The 18,922-nt window shown below is 35.8% G+C and overlaps 1 protein-coding gene across 2 annotated transcripts in view; it reads right to left on the bottom strand.

Annotated features, from left to right (window-relative positions):
• Positions 1–1,402: 1,402 nt before the first annotated feature.
• SS18 (SS18 subunit of BAF chromatin remodeling complex) overlaps positions 1,403–18,922 on the bottom strand; it is a 70,440-nt gene continuing 52,920 nt past the window's right edge. Inside the window, exons 8-11 of one of the 2 annotated variants that reach the window (XM_068993560.1) lie at positions 16,231–16,323; positions 15,397–15,516; positions 12,382–12,515; positions 1,403–3,121 (exon numbers count right to left, since the gene is read on the bottom strand). In XM_068993560.1, coding sequence (XP_068849661.1) covers positions 3,095–3,121; positions 12,382–12,515; positions 15,397–15,516; positions 16,231–16,323 — 374 coding nt within the window. In that variant the 3' untranslated portion in view covers positions 1,403–3,094. The remainder of the gene's footprint in view (positions 3,122–12,381; positions 12,516–15,396; positions 15,517–16,230; positions 16,324–18,922) is intronic. The other variant, XM_068993561.1, reaches the window with a different exon arrangement.

Below are 18,922 nucleotides of genomic sequence, written 5' to 3'. Positions count from 1 at the left end.
TATTTTTTACCTAAATAAAAAAAAAAAGGCTGCAAAAGTGTGGTTAGTTCAATTCAAATTTTGTTTAAAAAGAGAAAATATCTCAGCTTATGTATATAAAATCAAGTTGGAAGAAATGTATCAAACCTTCTTAACAAGTGTTACATTTGAGAGATGCAATTAGGAAGATTGTACACTTAATATACTTTTGCTAATACCTTAATGATTTAATATAAATGACTTTTTAAAATGAAAAGGCAGCAATTTAGCCATACATATTCTGAGATGATTTTTCATTCACAGTTACACTGAAAATACAAAATTTCCAGAGCAAGAAGAATCCTGGTACCAAGGTGTTACTTTAAAAAGTATTTATCTTTTAGAGATATTTATTGTAAGAATCAAAGGACATAGTGTTTGCTTCAATTTGTGGGTGGGTGTAAAGACAACACAAGCCACGCATTGCTAAGTGCCTCATTTAGACTTCTGGTACACGAAGATCCTCATACCCTTCTCCAGACACACACAGAAAACACCATTAAAAATTAAAAACAAAACCAAAAACAAGTTGCCATCAAAGCTGTACAGAATACTAATATGTTTTCAAATGCCTAAACTAGCACAGTTAAATATGTTTAAACGTGATCAGTAACTGCCCTGCTCTTCTTAGGAACGTTTTGCTCCTGGAATTTCATGGGATGGTATGATATTTCTTCATAATAATCCATTTTGCTAAAATGAAATTTCCAGTTTTAGGATATATGGTCTATATGGTGATGTCAAACTTGGTAGAAAGCTACTGGTAAAGTTATTCAGCTTACCAGGTATCAAAGGAGTAAGGTAATTTTTGTCACCACCAATTAAAAACTTCTACGAAACAGGACTGTTATAAAACAATTAAACCTTGCAAATGTGGTAGTCTCCAGGAAGAAAGTCCTGGAGGAAATTCTGCTTATTAAAATTGCAATTTTAGTTTCCATTAAAAGGAGAATAAGACAACAGAAGATGGGTTGGCAAGACAAATTATTTCTTAATGTCAGTTGAGCTTATTTCAAATGAGATAACATATCTACACCAGGTTGGGTTCAGCACAATTTCGTCTCCTCAACTCATTTATCTAATTCAGTCATCTTGATTATAGCCTCATGGACTTCATTTTCAGAGAAAGAATTCCATAACAAACAGCCCACACAACATGCTGATTACTGAACAGTTAATTCTAATTAACTTGGGCATGACAAGAGAATTTCGATAGTCCTAGAATACAAATATAGTCTGCTTATACTAGACTAACTTATATAAAAAACCCACAGCAAAGTCTCCAGACAGAACAAGAGAGTCAAAGAGATCTAATTTAAAAAAACAAACGAGAAAATTAAAATCACAAATAATTTATTCTTCTGTTAGAGTTGATACAGTTTTAAATAGCAACAAAGTACACAGTGGTGGAAAATTGGCACAGAACCTAAAAGCATTTCAGTCACAATAAGGCTGTCCATGCTTTATCTGTTCAAACATGATGTCCATTTTCTACTGACCATGTTGGAAAAGGCCTTATTCAGACCTTACACGCGCACACTCTCTTTCATACACACAGAGACACATTAAAATTTCTCCTTTTGGTTACAGTATGTTGAGAACAGTACATTCTGCTTTTTCAAATTTATGGCACCCCTTCTGTTTTGTTTCCAGTTGTAAGTGGGAAAAAACAATCCAATTATAAAGAATATACCTTATTCCCTGGGCACAGGCAACTGTGATGAAAATAGCAACTTACCTTTGGGCTAGATATTTTCAGATTACGCTTAAATAATTGTGGTTATAAACTTCTCAATGCATGATTTCCTGCCCAATGCAAAATCCCTGAACTCAGCTCAAACAATCAGGCACAGGACAGTCTCAAGTATGATTAAATAGACCATGCTAATAAAACAGAGTGATCTGAAATGCAACCTCTATGCTTTTAATATAGATCAGAATAAACCTCATCAGCAAGCATTTTCCTAAACATCTCTGTGTTCTATTGACCAACATAAAAAAGGGGAAAACGTAAAAGTATTCCTTTATAAATGGCATTATTTCCAGTCAAGAAAAGTTGAAAGGAAGGTTTATAAAGTCTCCTGAACTATTCTTATTATAGAAACCAATTATCCTTCTCATGTTAAAAAATAAAATGCATCATTGTTGACTCTTCTTTGATATCATTTATAAAATGTTCTGATATTACTTACTAGTGATTAGTCAAACAAGGTAAAATCAAAACTTTCAGGTTCAGTTATTGCTGTTTTAGGAGAGGACTTACATGAAACTGTTAACCAAGATTCTTCAGATCCCACATGAAGTAATTCTTATTGCCTCACATTTTAAAACAGAATTATAAATGATCTTTTATAAAAAAGGTTTTTGTCCACAAAACTGGAAAGCTTCTTTAAAAAACGCCTTTTTACTCAAAACTGTACCATAGTGCCCCTGATTAGCTAAGAGAAAAAAGGGGTCTGAATGTCCTCTGAAGAACCTAGTAGGGGACACATGGGAGCATTGTCTTCCCCAACACCTTCAGCTTCACAGAACACCATGTTCAGACCAGCACAATCAAGCATCCAACGTGCTCCCATCCCCACTGACAGAGGAGTTCTGATTCTGCCCAGCACGTAGTGTACCGCCTTGCATATTCACCACATGAAATAAACATAATATACAAAATATTGCTGCTGTAAAAAGTGTACATTTCCCTCTTCCCCTTACAAAAGAATCTATGGAAAAGTATTAAATTCCCTTAACCTTCATAAACATACAAAGCTGTTCACACCTTTCAGTCTGTAACAGTCTGTTTGAAACGCAGTTCCGAAATCATTGCAAATTGGGTATGTCATTGTATTTTCTGTCCAATGTTGCCATCTAGAGTAGACATGTGAAATCAAGAGTATTTTTGAGCTACTAAAGCCTTTTTATAACTAAGCCACACAGGCTGCTTATGGATGAAACAGCCGCTTATCCACAAGGTTTTTCCAAAAACTAGATGGAATGGAAGGGTCTCTTCACAGGAAGGTGTCCACAGTGCTGAGGCGACAATATGACTGCTAGTAGATTCTGGCTACTGGAATGGAAGTACTCTTCACTGCTGGTAGTTTCCATACTGCCCCTAAAAGATAAATTTTAAAATGTAATTAGATGATCATTTGACCATAATAGTTTGCACAGAAAATCACAAGTCAGTCTTTACACTGTCTTGCAGCAAAAGCAGCTACTTTCAAAACATACAGAAACTGTTCTCTATTTAGATATACAGTATCTCTGATTTTTTTCTGACATCACATTCAGCTGCAAATGGATTTCCAAGTCTTTGAGCCTAGAACAGCACATAATGAGAATTTAAGTTTCTGGTGAATTTTGATGAACTGCTCAGGAATGAGTGAGAAGTTCTAGCTCTAAACTCTGACATGGTGTATATCAGTGTATAAATTATGTGCTAATATACAAAGTCTGTAACTGTTTGGATTATTCTAATAACTTATGTTATTAACTTATTAACACCAAGTTAGGATAAGTAGCAAGGATGAAGAGATACCTGGGAGATAAGGGTAAAAGAACCTTATAGCCTGTCTATAGAATTTGGGCCTTTCCCTGAGACCAGTGAGGGATCAGCAGACATATTCAGGTAGGCAGCTGGTACATAAAATCAAAGAAAGACTGTTTTGCTTTTGTTGCTTTTAATAAGGTAGGTTTGAAGGGCCTGTAGGCTGACAGCAAGGGAAAGAAAATAAAGTACAGATATAAAAGAGGTAATGAATGAAACAGAAACATTCTACAAGGGAGGTCAATGTCCGGTATACAACTGTTAAAGCAGGTTTTCAGAAAAGAGAAGGAAAATCTTTTTCTCCAAAAAAGAAAGGTAGAAGAAAAGAGAGACCAGAAAAAAATTTACTTTAATGAAATTTCTTAAATGTGTTTTAAAAAGATGCTCATAAAAGCACTGATTTTCCAAAAACAGTATTCACTGGAAGCACATAATCAGCTGTTTCCTCTGGCTAAATATCCCCCTCTAAGTCATATTAATTATTTTATATCAAGAAAGTATTCTAGAATTGAAATCCTCCTATACCGTAAGAAGTAGTACCCTAAAAGTTTACACTTCCATAGAAGTAGATATACTTGAAAATCTGCTAAATACCACTAGATCTAAGCAGATATATAGGTAGAATAGATATATATATAGAATATAATTCTATAAATAGAATTAAGGTTTTAAAAATATTGATGTATTTTACATAATTATATTCAGAAAGATTTAAAGTCAGAGCTCATCTTAAAATATGTGTAGGGCTTCCCAGGTGGTCCAGTGGTTAAGAATCCAACTGCCAATGCAGGGGACACGGGTTTGATCCCTGCTCTGGGAAGATCCCACATGCCAGGGAGCTACTAAGCCCGTGTGCCACAACTACTGAGGCCATGCTCTGCAACAAGAGAAGCCCCTGCAATGAGAAGCCCACGCACCACAAAGAGCAGCCCCACTTGCCACAACTAGAGAAAACCCCGAACAGCAATGAAGACTTAGCACAGCCAAAAACTACACAGGCCATTTAAAAAAATAAAATTATAAAAAGAAACATTTATAGGTATGATTTGCTTTAAAATACTCAATAAAATAAGATGGGAAGTATATAAAACATTGGTAAAATGTTGGTAATTGTTGAAGTTGGTTTGTGGGTACACAGGGATTCACGAAGTTCTTTGCTGTCTTTGTTTAAAAATTCCTATGTGCTGTGCTTAGTCATTCAGTTGTGTTCAACTCTTTGCAACCCCATGTGTCCATGGGGATTCTCCAGGCAAGAATACTGGAGTGGGTTGGCATGCCCTCCTCCAGGGGATCTTCCCAACCCAGGGATCAAACCCAGGTCTTCTGCACTGCAGGTGGATTCTTTACTGTCTGAGCCACCAGGGAAGCACAAAAACTCCTACAGTACAAAGTTTAAAATAAGAAATGCTTAGCATACAGGAACTTGCTATTCAACTATAAAATTATCTAAATACTAAGTTTAAATCCCAACTCTATTGTTAATTTTTTGAGATGCAGATTCTTCACCTATAAGGTGGGGGCCGTAACATATTCATCTCTGTATCTCTATTTTTTGTTTAAGGTTACATGAGTTCTATACCTCATTTGTTTGCTAGGACACTCAAATAAGAGGACATGAGAAAGCGCTTTCAAAAATTACAAAAAAAATTAGAAATAAGCAAGTCTTAATGCTGGAAGAAAACTCTCTCCTAGTGAATGCATATCATGAGATAGTAATGATGAAAGCAAGTGGCACATATTAGGAATGATGTGAATGCAGAACAGAGGTAAAAACTGATGTGCTATATAAACAGAACTTATAATCTATCTACTATAGTATGAATTAATGATAGAGATTAGGTCTTATCCATTCTTAGTCCCCAAGTATTGGTGAGTGCCTGACACATAAGACTTCTTCAATAATGTATGCCAATTATGATATTCAAGCAATTACAAACATTTACTGAGCAAATATTCTATGCTCATCACTGTAAGAAATCTGAAAAATGGGGAAAATAAGATTTACAAATAGAGTGTATTTACAGAACAAGTTCTATAAGCGTTCAGAACCCTAAGGTTAAGGTTAGGTAACCCTAAGGAAAAGGTTAACACAACTAAAATAATTTTAAAAATATTTCACAGAGACAGTGTGCCTTAAGAAAATAGTAAAATCTGAATAGCAGAGAAAAGAAAAAAGGGGCAATTCAAATAAGAGACACAGCTAAAGCAAAGGTGGAGGAAAAATGGTTAAAAAACGCTTAGGGAACTGGAAAATAAAAAAGAATGTGTAATAATAAGGAGTAGAAGCTATTGATTATTTGGTAACACACAGCTTGAAGTCTGTAAGAAGTCTAATATCAATAACAGCTAACTGTTAATACATCTCAATAACATCCTATGTCTTACCATATGGCAAATGCCGTAAGTGCTTTGCGTTCATCTGTTACCTATGCAGTAAACATTATCTCCATTTTATAGGTGAAGAAACTGAAGCCCTGAAAATTTAAGTAACTTGATCTAGACTTAATCACTTCGCTAGGATAACAAGTGCCCCCAAATGCTGTATATCTGCAACCATCAGCAAATTCCAGAGTTAAGAGCAAGGGTTTTGGAGCCAGAAATCTATTTCTAGTTTTAACTCTCCTGCTTAACAGTTTCTTGTCCATGGGGCCAGTTACCTTCCTTCCCTTTCTTGATTTTCTCATCTGACAAGTGAGGATAATTATAATTCCTGCTTCAGAAAGTTATCCAAGAAGAAGAGCATGAAGATGCTCTGCACACAGCTGGTGTGGCTGGAGGCAGCCTGGTACAGGGGAGGGTCCCGTCACTGGGTCTCTAGTTACTCAGGACTTACCACCCAGCTCAACCACTTCTCACCTCTGTTATCCTGGGTCAATCACTTCTACTCTCTAAGCCTCAGCATAGCATCGCTCTCTTTGCTTCTTCAATTTTTCTTTTCCTTTTTTAAGTTACAAAATTCCTCTGACTAGAGTAAAGAATGAATGGGAAAGGATGCAAGAAGATAGCAAGGGAGAATCCTTCATCCTGTGATGAAGTTAGGACACATTAATGGTCTAAACAAAGATAAGGCACTTTTTGAAGTGGATGGATACAAGAATGTTGAAGGAGATCAGGCTAACAAGATTTTGTCATTTACTAGATGGAGAGAGGGAGATGGAGAAAGACGTAAGTACCAAATGTGGCACATGGCTTTCTAACTTGGCAACAGTACCTCTCTGACACAACACAGAAAGGAAGAATGTGTGGCACAGAGATTATGAATGCTTTGGTTATATGAAACTGATATGCTATTTCTAACTGCAGATGACTACTAGGCACCTGATGTTCAGAGAGAAAGTCAGACTAGAAATAGAGATTTGACAGTCAACAGCACGATAAATTGAAACCCTGTGAGTAAATGAGATTTTCTAGAGAGTGTATGGTGTGAGAGTCCCTAGACTGAACAATAGCTGAGTAATATCAACCACCTTTAAATTTGTTTTTTTCATTCACCTAATCCTATAAAGGTCTTAAATTTACTGTGAAAATACTTTTTAGGGGTTTCTTAATTCTTATGATCACCATTCAGATTTAGGAAGTGATGGCCTTATCTGTTCACTCACCATATCTATTGACTACTCAATGTGTTCCCTAGAAGAAAAGCTATGACAAACCTAGACAGCATATTAAAAAGCAGAGACACTACTTTGCCAACGAAGGTCCATACAGTCAAAACTATGGCTTTTCCAGTAGTCATGTATGAATGTGAGAGTTGGACCATAAAGAACGCTGAGCACCAAAGAACTAATGCTTCTGAATTCTGGTACTGGAGAAGACTCTTGAGAATCCCTTGGATTGCAAGGAGATCAAGCCAGTCAATCCTAAAGGAAATTAATCCTGAATATTCATCGGAGGGACTGATGCTGAAGCTGAAGCTGAAGCTCTAATACTCTGGCCACCTTATAAGAAAAGCCAACTCACTGGAAAAGACCCCAATGCTGGGCAAGATTGGGGCAGGAGGAGAAGGGGATGACAAGAGGACAAGATGGCTGGATGGCATCACAAACTCAATGGACATGAGTTTGAGCAAGCTCCAGGAGACAGTGAAGGACAGGGAAGCCTGGCGTGCTGCAGTCCATGCGGTCACAAAGAGCTGGACACATCTGAGCAACTGAACAATAACAGCAGCAATGTGTTCCACTAGATGGTGGAGACTCAACAGTGATAAAAACAGACATGGTGAAGTCGTTAAAGAACTGACAGTCTAGGGGAAGAGAGTATGATAATAAACAATAACTACATAATGTGTCACATGGAGATAAATGCTATGCTAGAAATAAAAGCATCTAACATAGTATTTAATGAAACTTTCCTGCTAAGATCAGGAACAAAGCAGAGATGTCCCCTCACACCACTCTTTCTCAACACTGTACTAAAATACCTAGCTTATGCAATTAGAGAAAGAAATAAAGATACTCTAATTGGAAAAGAAGAAATAAAACTGTCTTTGTTTGCAGATGACATGACTTACTCGGGAGAAAATCCCAAAGAATCAAACAATAAAAAAACCTCCTGAAACTAATAAGCAAGGTTGCAGGATACAAGGTTAACACAGAAAATTCCCCTATACACTAGCAACTGAGAGAGTCAATTGCTAGGCAGGTTGATAAGAAGTCCAGGGTCCCCGAGGAGAGAGGAGTCTGGAATTCTCAAGGAGAAAGAAAGGACAAACGTCTTTCTTCCCCTCTATATTCCTTAGTCTGAGTCATAAAACATTTTTTTCTTTAAGCCTGGAACTGATGATTACACAACAAACAGCTCGGTTTAAACTCTGTACTAAGGATTATATAACAACATATCCTGCTTGAGGACAGTTTCTCCTTCCTGAAAATCTTCTGACTAATCCTGGTATCTTAGAATGTATAATATGGGAGTGAGTCTGGTAAAATCTTTCTGTTGTTAAGTTCTAATCCTATTATCTTACTGTGGGAGTGGGTCTGGTAAAATTTTTAGAACTTGAGACATTCTTTTGATTTACTGTAATAACCAATTAGAAAAGTATATAACTCCCTTGCTAACATTCATGAGAGGGCCACTCTCCATCCCCCTTCTGATGTCTGTGTCAGAAGCTTTCTCTGTCCCTTTTTATACTTTAATAAAGCTCTGCTACACAAAAGCTCTTGCATCATGAAGTATGGTCTCTGGTCCTAAAGCTACATCTTCAGAAATCATAAATCTCACACCATTCACCCTAAGCTATCACAATGAGCAAGAGGAATTTGAAATTAAAAACAATACCATCTACATAAGAATTCTCCCCCACAAGTTAAACTCTTAGGTATAAATCTAATAAAATATACATAGAACCGTATAAGGAAAACTTAAAAAGTAATAAAAGAAATCAAAGAACTTAATAAATGTAGAGCTGTTCCATGTTCATGGATAGCAAACCCAGTATTGTTGAGATACAGGAGTTCTTCCTAACTTGACCTAAAGATTCAACCCAATTCCAACCAAAATCTTAGCAAGTTATTTTTGGATACTGACAATATAATTATAAAATTTATAGGGAGTGGCAGACGACCCAGAATAACCACAGAATAACCACAGAATAATAGAGGAGATGAACAAAGACTGACAATGTTCAACTTCAAGACTTACTATCAAGCTACAGCAATTAAGACAATGTGAAATTGGTAAAAGAATAGAAAAATAGATAGAGGGAAGTGAATAGAAAGCCCAGAAATAGATCCACTGAGATACAGTCAACTGACCTTTGGCAAAGGAGCAAAGGTAAGACAATAGTGCAAGGGTGGTCTCGTTCAACAAGTGGTGCTAGTTAACTGGACATCCGCATTTTGAATCTAGATACAAATCTTAGCAACTAAGATTTTCTCAATTCAGAGAATTAACTTGAGTAAGAACTTGACCTAAATGTAAAATAAAAAACTAACAAAGCTCCTAGAAGACAACATAAGAGAAAACATAGGTGACCTTGAGTTCTGCGGTGACTTTACCGATACAATATCAAAGGTGTGATCCGTGAAAGAAAGAACTCATAAACTGGACTTCATTAAAATTAAAACTTTCTACTCTGAGAAAGACAATGTCAAAAAAATAAGAAAACTCAAGAAGACAAAGCAGTACTTGAAAAAGACACATCTGATAAAGACTGTTATCTAAACCATACAAAGAACTCTTACAACAATAAGAAAATAAACAACTCCACTAAGAAATGGGCCAAAGACCTGAAGAGACACCTCACCAAAGAAGATATATGCATGGCAAATGAGTACATGAAAGGATGTCTATATAGTATGTCATTGGAGAAATGCAAAAAACAACGAGATATGCCACACACCTATTAGAATGGCCAAAATTCTGAACACTGGTAACATCAAATGCTGATGAGGATGCAGAGTGACAGGAACTCCCATTCACTGCTGGTGAGAATGCAATCTGGTTGACCCACACCATTACCAAGATAAAGACCAAGCTCCCCTGTACGGCTTCCAAGAGTCCTCCTAACCTGGCCCTAATTTATCTCTCCACTCTCTTGCCTCTTCCTCCCCGCACTTCTGCTTTACTGAGCCACATATCTTAACACTAGTCCTTCATGAGTGCACTTTCTGACGAAAATACCCATCTGTTCCCTACAACAAGCTGGCTAATATCTTCTCAGCCTTGGGCTCCTGCACTTATACTTCCCAAGGAATATATATCTGAGTTAAGAGCTTCCTTTCACAAAAATCTTGCCTTCCCTCATACAAGTACCTTCTCACACTACATCATATCATCTACTTACCTGTCTGTATCCCACCTAGACTTAAGTTCACAAATGCAGAGTCCATATCGATCTAATTTTCCTAACATATTCCCATCTTGGCATATAAATGTTGCTCAAGAACCATTTACTTAATGAATGATATAAGCTTAGGAGATTCAGAAACATGATGAGTCAGGAAGAAAATGAAGTTGAAGAAAATGTCAAGACACCCAGAGAGATGTTCTGAACACAGATGAGAAAATGGAGCTGGAGTTGGGTTGAGAAGGGTGGGCTAAGGATACTGAAAACGTAAGACAGGAGGAATAGAGACTGAGAAAAACACTAAGCCAAGGGCTGATAAAAGAAACTGATGGGGTAAAAGAAAGGTGAGAAACAAGCAGAAAGTAGAAAAGGAATCACTGGAAATTAAGAGGAACAAAACAGTAGTCATGTAGAAGCTAAAAAAGACCACTTAAGAATGGAAGTAGGAACCCGAGTCAAACGCTAAAGTAAGGTCAAGGAAGATCGAGAGAGTTGCTCCATGAACCATAAGGACTAGGTCTGTTTCACTCATCTTGGACACGATAGTGTCCAGCACACATGGGAAATTAATAAAAATTAGTTGAATTATGGAGTAAAGGACCACTTTTCAACAGCCGTGGATTAGAATGAGCCTAAATTATATCTGCTCAGGGATCTTGTCCTTAAATACTCACTAGTCAACACTTATTCTACAATTAAATAAAACTTCCTCTAATCCTTTGACTTAATCTTAGTACATTCTTTTTAATATTACTTATCTGTCCATAGCCTTTTATTTTTCCCTCCTAACTAAGAAGTGTCAGTACAAGAGGGTTGCCCACTTGAGAGAGCATTGACGAAAGGGCTGCTCATGCCTCAGCATCTAACCAGCATTGTATATGACTTGTTCCTCAAACCAGATCGTCCCCACTGGTCCTGTAACCCTAACATTAAAAAGTAATGTATTTTAGGCAGCTTAAGTGGTGAACAGATCAGATTCTCCTCACTGTAAAGACATTAAACAAACCTGAAATCAATAAAAGAAAAAAAAAAAACCTGCCAATGTAATAAATCATCTTAATAATTTAGAGCTTGTATGAGAAGATTCATAAAACAATGACTGTGGCACAGGATTATTAAGCCTGAGCAATTTACTGATGAAAAGAAGGTTTAAGAGAATACAGACATCATAGAATGAGATACACTTATACTTATCTGAAGGAAGCAGAAGGAAAGATAACAGGGGAGAAAGAAAGATTATTAATATCTGACATAATGGATATGGGTATAGGAGGCAGCAGAGGAAGGTTACGAGTATGAATTGAAAGAGACAGGACATCGTGGCTGCTAAGGAAGTGGAGTGAATATGCTGACATGAAGCTGAGAGCCAGGGAGAGCACTGACTCAGATGGACTCCACATTTCAACAGGTCAAGACGAGTAGTCTTGAACAATAAACAGGAGGGAAATGAGAGAAACCAAGGGGTTTAGAATACAGAATAATGTTTGGAAGGGCTAAGGGAAGCATGCCTGCAGGGTAAAGACTAGAGAGAGACTATAAATGAATGAAAATGAATGAATGCTGGTGCCTGGAGAATGCCATGTTTTATATGCTACAGTAACCATGATTAACTATGCTGCTGCTGCTGCTGCTAAGTCGCTTCAGTCGTGTCCAACTCTGTGCGACCCCATAGACGGCAGCCCACCAGGCTTCTCCGTCCCTGGGAATCTCCAGGCAAGAACACCGGAGTGGGTTGCCATTTCCTTCTCCAATGCAGGAAAGTGAAAAGTGAAAGTGAAGTCACTCAGTTGTGTCTGACTCTTAGCGACCTCATGGACTACAGCCTACCAGGATCCTCAGTCCGTGGGATTTTCCAGACAAGAGTACTGGAGTGGGGTGCCATTGACTGTGCTAGCATTCTATGAAAAAGACTCAAGAGAAAATACTTTTTTTTGGTTAACTCATGTTATAAACAAAAGGAGGGAAAAACGAAAAACATTTAAGCTAATCAAGAGTGAGCACACAATGGAGCAGCCATACAGCTGCCCAAGTAACTTACCTGGTCGTACCCATAAGGCCTCTGCTGTGGTGGCTGTGGGGGTCCAGGCTGTGCCGGTCTGTAACCCCCATATTGCTGACCTTGTCCCTGTGGGTAGTTAGGATACTGAGGACCTGGGCCACCCTGTGAAGGACCTGCAAAATAATTAACACAAATAAAACTCCAGAAGAAAATAAAGCAAGTTCCTAGAATTCTAGAAAGGGTTTAGAATTAGATGTTACTATGTTCTCATCTTTAAACTCAAAAGAATAGTTTGCTATCTTGATTCTTCTCAAATGCTTTTTGAAATAAATTCCAAAATTTATAAGTAAAAATACTGTTAGGTTCAAGAGGGAGGGGACATAGGTATACTTATGGCTGATTCATGCTGACATTTGGCAGAAACCAACACAATATTATAGAGCAATTATCCTTCAATTAAAAATAAATTACAAAAAAAAATACTGTAAAGATACTACCATGTACCAAGATGCTTTGATTCAGTATAACTATTAAGCTATGTGTTAGCCATTAAAATTTCATATGTCAAAATGAGTAAGAGACTCGGGAGTTGTAAAGCACATGATGTTAAGGAAACTCATCTGTATTTCTATTAGAAAGTTAACCAGTATAAGCAAGGGGTAAAAGAAAAAAGCAAGAAGTAGATTCAAATTAAAATACTGAAGAAATTTCTAATTAAAGTTTGGAAATCAGTGATGGTTGCAGCTGTATAACTCAACATTTACGCTTGCAATCACTAGAAGAATCACAAAGAATGATTTTACATATAAATTTCAGATTTACATTCACAATCACCAAAAGAAAGTTTTATGCTCTACACTGACAAACAGAATCTAAAAAAGACTTGAAAAGCCACAGATTGCATGTGAAAAAACACGATTCAAAAGTTACCCTCTGTGTACCCATCACCTTTAATACTCAGCACATATAAGTGAATGATTTCAACGTCCAGGAGAGACAAGGGACTAATTTGGCTTGCCAAACAAATATGTCTATTTTATAAATTCTACTACTGTCTATTGTCAAGAATGCTTTATAAAGCATAAGCTGAAGTGCTTTCCTGCTTAAATGTTTTCAATCATAGCCATTCAAAACCTGTCATAGAAAACACTGACGATAGAGGAATGTCAAACAGAATAAATTTTCAAGCTTAAATAAATTCCACCAGTTTACTCTTTTGACTATTTAATTATTATGCACCTGATTATTAAAACTAAATTTTCTATTGGAATGAAGTTTGACAACTAAAACCTACAGATAAGCAAAGTGGGAACATTTCCCCAGAGTCAGACAGAAAAGCATTTAACCTTTCCACTGAAAATATTTCTCTTAACTCAATAAACTTACCTGACTGATCTATGTAACATTTGTTTTCATATGAACACAATAAAACCAGAATACTCTATTTATTCAATGTACAAATGTTCAATGGTCATGAAATGGAAATGCCATTTGAGAGTAGTAAGAATATCCCTTCAAAAAGACAAGAAATACATGGAATATTTCTAAAGACATATTTGGAATTAGGGAACTAGAACTGATCAATACCTAACTTCCAATACTTGCCTGAAATTTCAGTGCTTATTTGCGAAGGTGCAAGAGAATTTTAGCCTGATTCTGGTTCTCAGATTTGCTATCACAGGTGGAAAGAGGTGCCCATAATAACAGCAGAGTTTAAATCAATGAATAAAAAGAGTAAGACGTTGTTGTTGTTGTTTAGTCACTAAGTCCGACTCTTTGAGACCCCATAAACTGCAGCATGCCAGGTTCCTCTGTCCTCTACTATCTCCCAGAGTTTGCTCAAATTCATGTCCATTGAGTCAGTGATGGTATCTAACAATCTAATCTTCTGTTGCCCCCTTCTCCTTTTGCCTTCAATCTTTCCCAGCATCAGTCTTGTCTAATGAGTCAGCTCTTAGCATCAGGTGGCCAAAGTATTAGAGCTTCAGCATCAGTCCTTCCAATGAATATTCAGGGTTGATTTTTTAGGATTGGCTGGTTTGATCTTGCAGTCCAAGGGACTCTCAAGAGTCATCTCCAGCACCACAGTTCGAAAGCATCGATTTCTCGGTGCTCAGCCTTCTTTATGGTCCAACTCTCACATCTGCACACAACTACTGGAAAAATGATATTTTCAACTATATGGACCTTTGCTGGCAAAGTGATATCTCTACTTTTTTAATACACTGTCCAGGTCTGTCATAGCTTTCCTTCTAAGAAGCAAGTATATTTTAATATCACGGTTGCAGTCACCGTTCACAGTGATTTTGGAGCCCAAGAAATAAAAAAAGAGACCCTGTTAGCAAAAGATGATATCCAATTAAGCAGCTATATCTCCTATCATAGGAACCATATTTTCCTATATCTCAAGTAGTCATAGATAATTAAGACTGATATTTAAGACTGAGATATCAGGTCTATATCATTCCCCACTCCCTATCTAATAGATAGCCAACTAGTAAATACTACAGTGAGAATACCATAAGAAAAGATGGCTATACTTCCTCCAAACTCTGTAAGATACATACCTGCAATAAACATACCCCTATGGAAGTCTATACAACTATTTTAATAGGGCATGACAAAAACATTTTCTCTAGGCATTCCAAATGGACCTCATTTGTACACTAAAACATCAATGTTACTTTTCATTGTAAGAGTCATTAGTTTTGGAAATGAATTTGCCAAGCAGATTATGTAGATACTGTTAGTAATCACCCAACTCATCAGTTTTCTAAGCACACGCAAAGCTACTGGCTGGTCATAAATGTCAAACAGGTTTAGGAATTCATTAATTAATGAATTCATTTCAAATGACTTTCTATACCTTACCTGTGATCAATGAGCCATCTCCAGTTTATGCTTTTTCTTAAACAGACTACTAGTTTTAAGAACTTTTTAAAGAGACACTCCACGAGTAGACTGAGCTAAAGCTGTGAATTTTCAAATGAAAATTAAATATCCACTTCCACATTTTGCATTAAGAACTAAGTTAAAACTGCCAGAAGCGATTACCGTAGCCCTGCTGCTGTCCTGGGTAGCCTTGCTGCCCTGGGTACTGCTGTTGGGGTGGGTAGCCCTGCTGGGGAGGTGGTCCTTGGTAGGCATCTTGCTGTTGGCCATACTGCGTATTTCCTACATGATAATTGGAGAAGAGGACAAAAAGAAAATACTGAGGAGTTTGCTTAATTAACTTTATTCCTCTAAGATGCATAGCCAACAACACAAGAACAAAATGAAATGCTATATTGATTTTTAAAAGTTAACAAAACAAAGAAAAAACTCAAACCAAACAGAAGGATTTCGGCCAAACAAACTGCAGTTAAAGCCAATTTTGCAAGGTTGAACTGCAGCATTTTCAGCGTCTCTGCCATACGAGCATTACATTTACTGGAACATCACAGTCATAAGATCATGACTATGCTAAATAAAATAAAAAAGACAAAAATTAAAGACAGCTACAAGAGCACACACTAGCTACACAAGATCAGCAAGCTGTTTCCTAGAGGCACTAAACTTATATGTAAAATTATACATATGTGAACACACAACAAGAAAAAAATTGGATTGATGGATTTATGTTCAAATAGAAAATTTCCACTGAGGAAAAAAATTATTTTAAAATGTTTTAGTCTTTTTATGGTTGTTAGAAATGGCAAGTCATGGTTATACATTTTAAATATTTGTAAGAAAATTATTCTGATTGTTCTAGGCTCCCTGGAACTTTCAAGACAGCCAGCAACTAGTATTCTACAAGAGCTTTGCGTGGGTAGAAGTTGTCTTATGCAAGAATTTTTGTTCCTGTAGAAGGGGATATATATGTGTATGTGTGTGAAGGTATATAGATACCTCCTTCGTAGTAATGTTGTGAGGAATCCTCATAAGGCCTATCGTAGCCTTGTTCAGGATACGACGGTTGCTGATAACCGTAATCATTATGACCTACATCAATTCGACAAGAGACAGGAAGAAACGTTAATGGCCACTGAGTGAAAACCCTAAATATATTTATACTTTCAGATAAAACTGAAAAAAAAAGAAAAAGAAATGGAAATACATAAAAAATTTCAATTGCATTAGCCAAATATTTACCAAATGTGATTGCTTTCATATTGAGATAACGTGCAATTTTCTTTTTAAAGCAAAAAACAGTTTTAGAAACATTACACTTAGTCTTAACTCTGATAATCCTCATCAAGGAGGGGAAAAAAAACTTTATCTTCCATTTTTTTAAAAAAAGAAAAGGAAAGCATTTAGGCCTTTCACATGTAAATAACCTGAATTAAATTAGAATGAGCAAAGGAAGCAATTATCATATTTTGTCAAACACCTGTTCTGCTGGTCGCCAATTCCACAGCATATGCTAAAACAACGCAAAATATAAAAGAGCTCCATAAGTTTTTTTCCCCCTAAAAGAAACTTAAATATTTCACATTCTGTATTAACTTCCTTGAAGTATTTGTATATCAAAGTATTTTCAGATGCAAAAATATATTGCTTAATGTTGCCATTCTGGGAGTCTTTAGGAAATATTTCTAGAGTATCATAAACATACACCTTCAAAAATTAATACTGTGTTAATTGCCAGAGCACATCTTTCATTTTAAGGCACAATAAGTTACACCGGCAAGATGACTAGGCTTAGTCCTTTTTTTTTTTTCCAAAGTAAGAATTTCATTTTTATTTGTTTGTGCACATAGTTTTTACAGAAACTCTTACTAGGCTTAGTCCTTTTAACTTAATTGCCCAAAGAAATTGCAGGAAAAAACCTTTCAGTTAGCCAAGATCTGAACTAAATTTTAGAAGAATACCTAATTAAGGAAGGAGGAATATAGTTATGAATAAATATAATACTCATAGCTCTAGTATTCCAATGTTTCCAAACTACCTCCTAAATATCTACATTATAGATTGGCAACCTATGGCCTGCAGTCTAAATACAGCCAGTGGCTTCTTTTTGCAAATTAAGTTTCACTGGAACAGTCATACCCATTCATATTTTCTATAGCTGTTTTCATGCTACTACAAGTTTAGTAGTTGAGACCAAGACCACACGATTTGCAAAGACTAAAATATTTACTCCCTGGCCCTTTACAGAAAAAAGTCTGTTGGTCCTTAATCTATATATTTACTGGCATAAGTATCTAAATGTAGTAAGAAAACATCCAATGCTGTTTAAGAAAATTAACTGTTGCTATAAATGAAATACTCTATGTAAATATTGGACAAATATATTAATACACATTTATGTAAAAATGATATATGGCTTAAATTTTTAAATTCCATTGTACAATAAAAGAATTATTTATAGCAACCATTAAGTTCTGCTATTTACAAAAAAAATATCTATTTTGAATAGAAAGTTTGTACTTATAACAATATAAATATATCTATAGTATATAAATGTAACTAAAGTTTTTCAAGAAAAAAAAGTTAAAACAATGTCTACATGTGAAAGGAAAACAAAAAACCTCCAACATTCTAAATAACTGAGGGCAAGTAAAATATTTTTTAAAAAATATTTTCTAACCAAAATTATCCTTATGTATCACTACCACTAAGAAACACATATTTTGTGTGCAAAATTCTATGGAGAGTGTTTGTTCTGCCTATAAAACAGAATCTCTGCAGGAATATACCACTTATGATTTATACACTGACAGAAAGTGGCAGATAATATGATTTTTTAAATACACCAAGTCATATCCTCCTGCTAGTTTACATTAGCTTCTGGTCAAATGGTCTCAACATTTCAGCTTCAAGTTCTTAGTTTCTCCAAGTTTCTCTGTTAAGTAGTTTTACCTAATTATATCAAGGGAGCTTAATATAAATGAAGATTTTGGCAAATCCTTCCAAACAAGACAGATCATTTTGTAATGTGAACAGCTACCTCTATCTGATCAATTTTATATGTCTGGATTATTTTTTCTTCAACATTTTATCATAAAATTTTCAAGCATACAGGTAAACAAAGAACTGTATGATAAAAGTCTACTTGTATGCTTGGCTAACTACTAAACACAGTACATCTTTTACTGACCATTTTTCCACAAGCCACCTTCTCGTTAAAAAATAAAACTACCATTAAACTAAACAACTAGAGTTAAAATCTGATTTTCAAATGCCTTTCTATTCTACTAACTCTATATAAACAAGTATATTATGGATATAATTTAGCCTCCAAAATTTTTCTCAAATGCAAATGATAACATATATAAACCATAGTTCTTTGAGACATATGTAATATTAACTAACAGGATAAAATTTGGTAGAATACTCAAGAACTATATTCTCTTTGTATTTATACAAGGAATGAAAGTAAATCAACAGTTGAACTTTATGGTGTATGAATTACCTCAATAAAGCTGTTTTCTAAAAAGGCAAATCAGTAACACTTGCTTTGGTTCAAATGAACAATTCCAAATATAAAAGGATCTTCTTTTACATAAGATAGGATTCCAATGATAGAACATGTTGCCTGATGATACGAATATGGAATAACCAAGCAAAATATACTTTAAAATAGATTATAAATTAACGG

The sequence above is a fragment of the Capricornis sumatraensis genome, chromosome 21, assembly GCF_032405125.1.
Source record: "Capricornis sumatraensis isolate serow.1 chromosome 21, serow.2, whole genome shotgun sequence".
In the NCBI taxonomy this organism is placed as follows: domain Eukaryota; kingdom Metazoa; phylum Chordata; class Mammalia; order Artiodactyla; family Bovidae; genus Capricornis; species Capricornis sumatraensis.
This window is presented reverse-complemented; position numbering and strand designations above follow the sequence as displayed.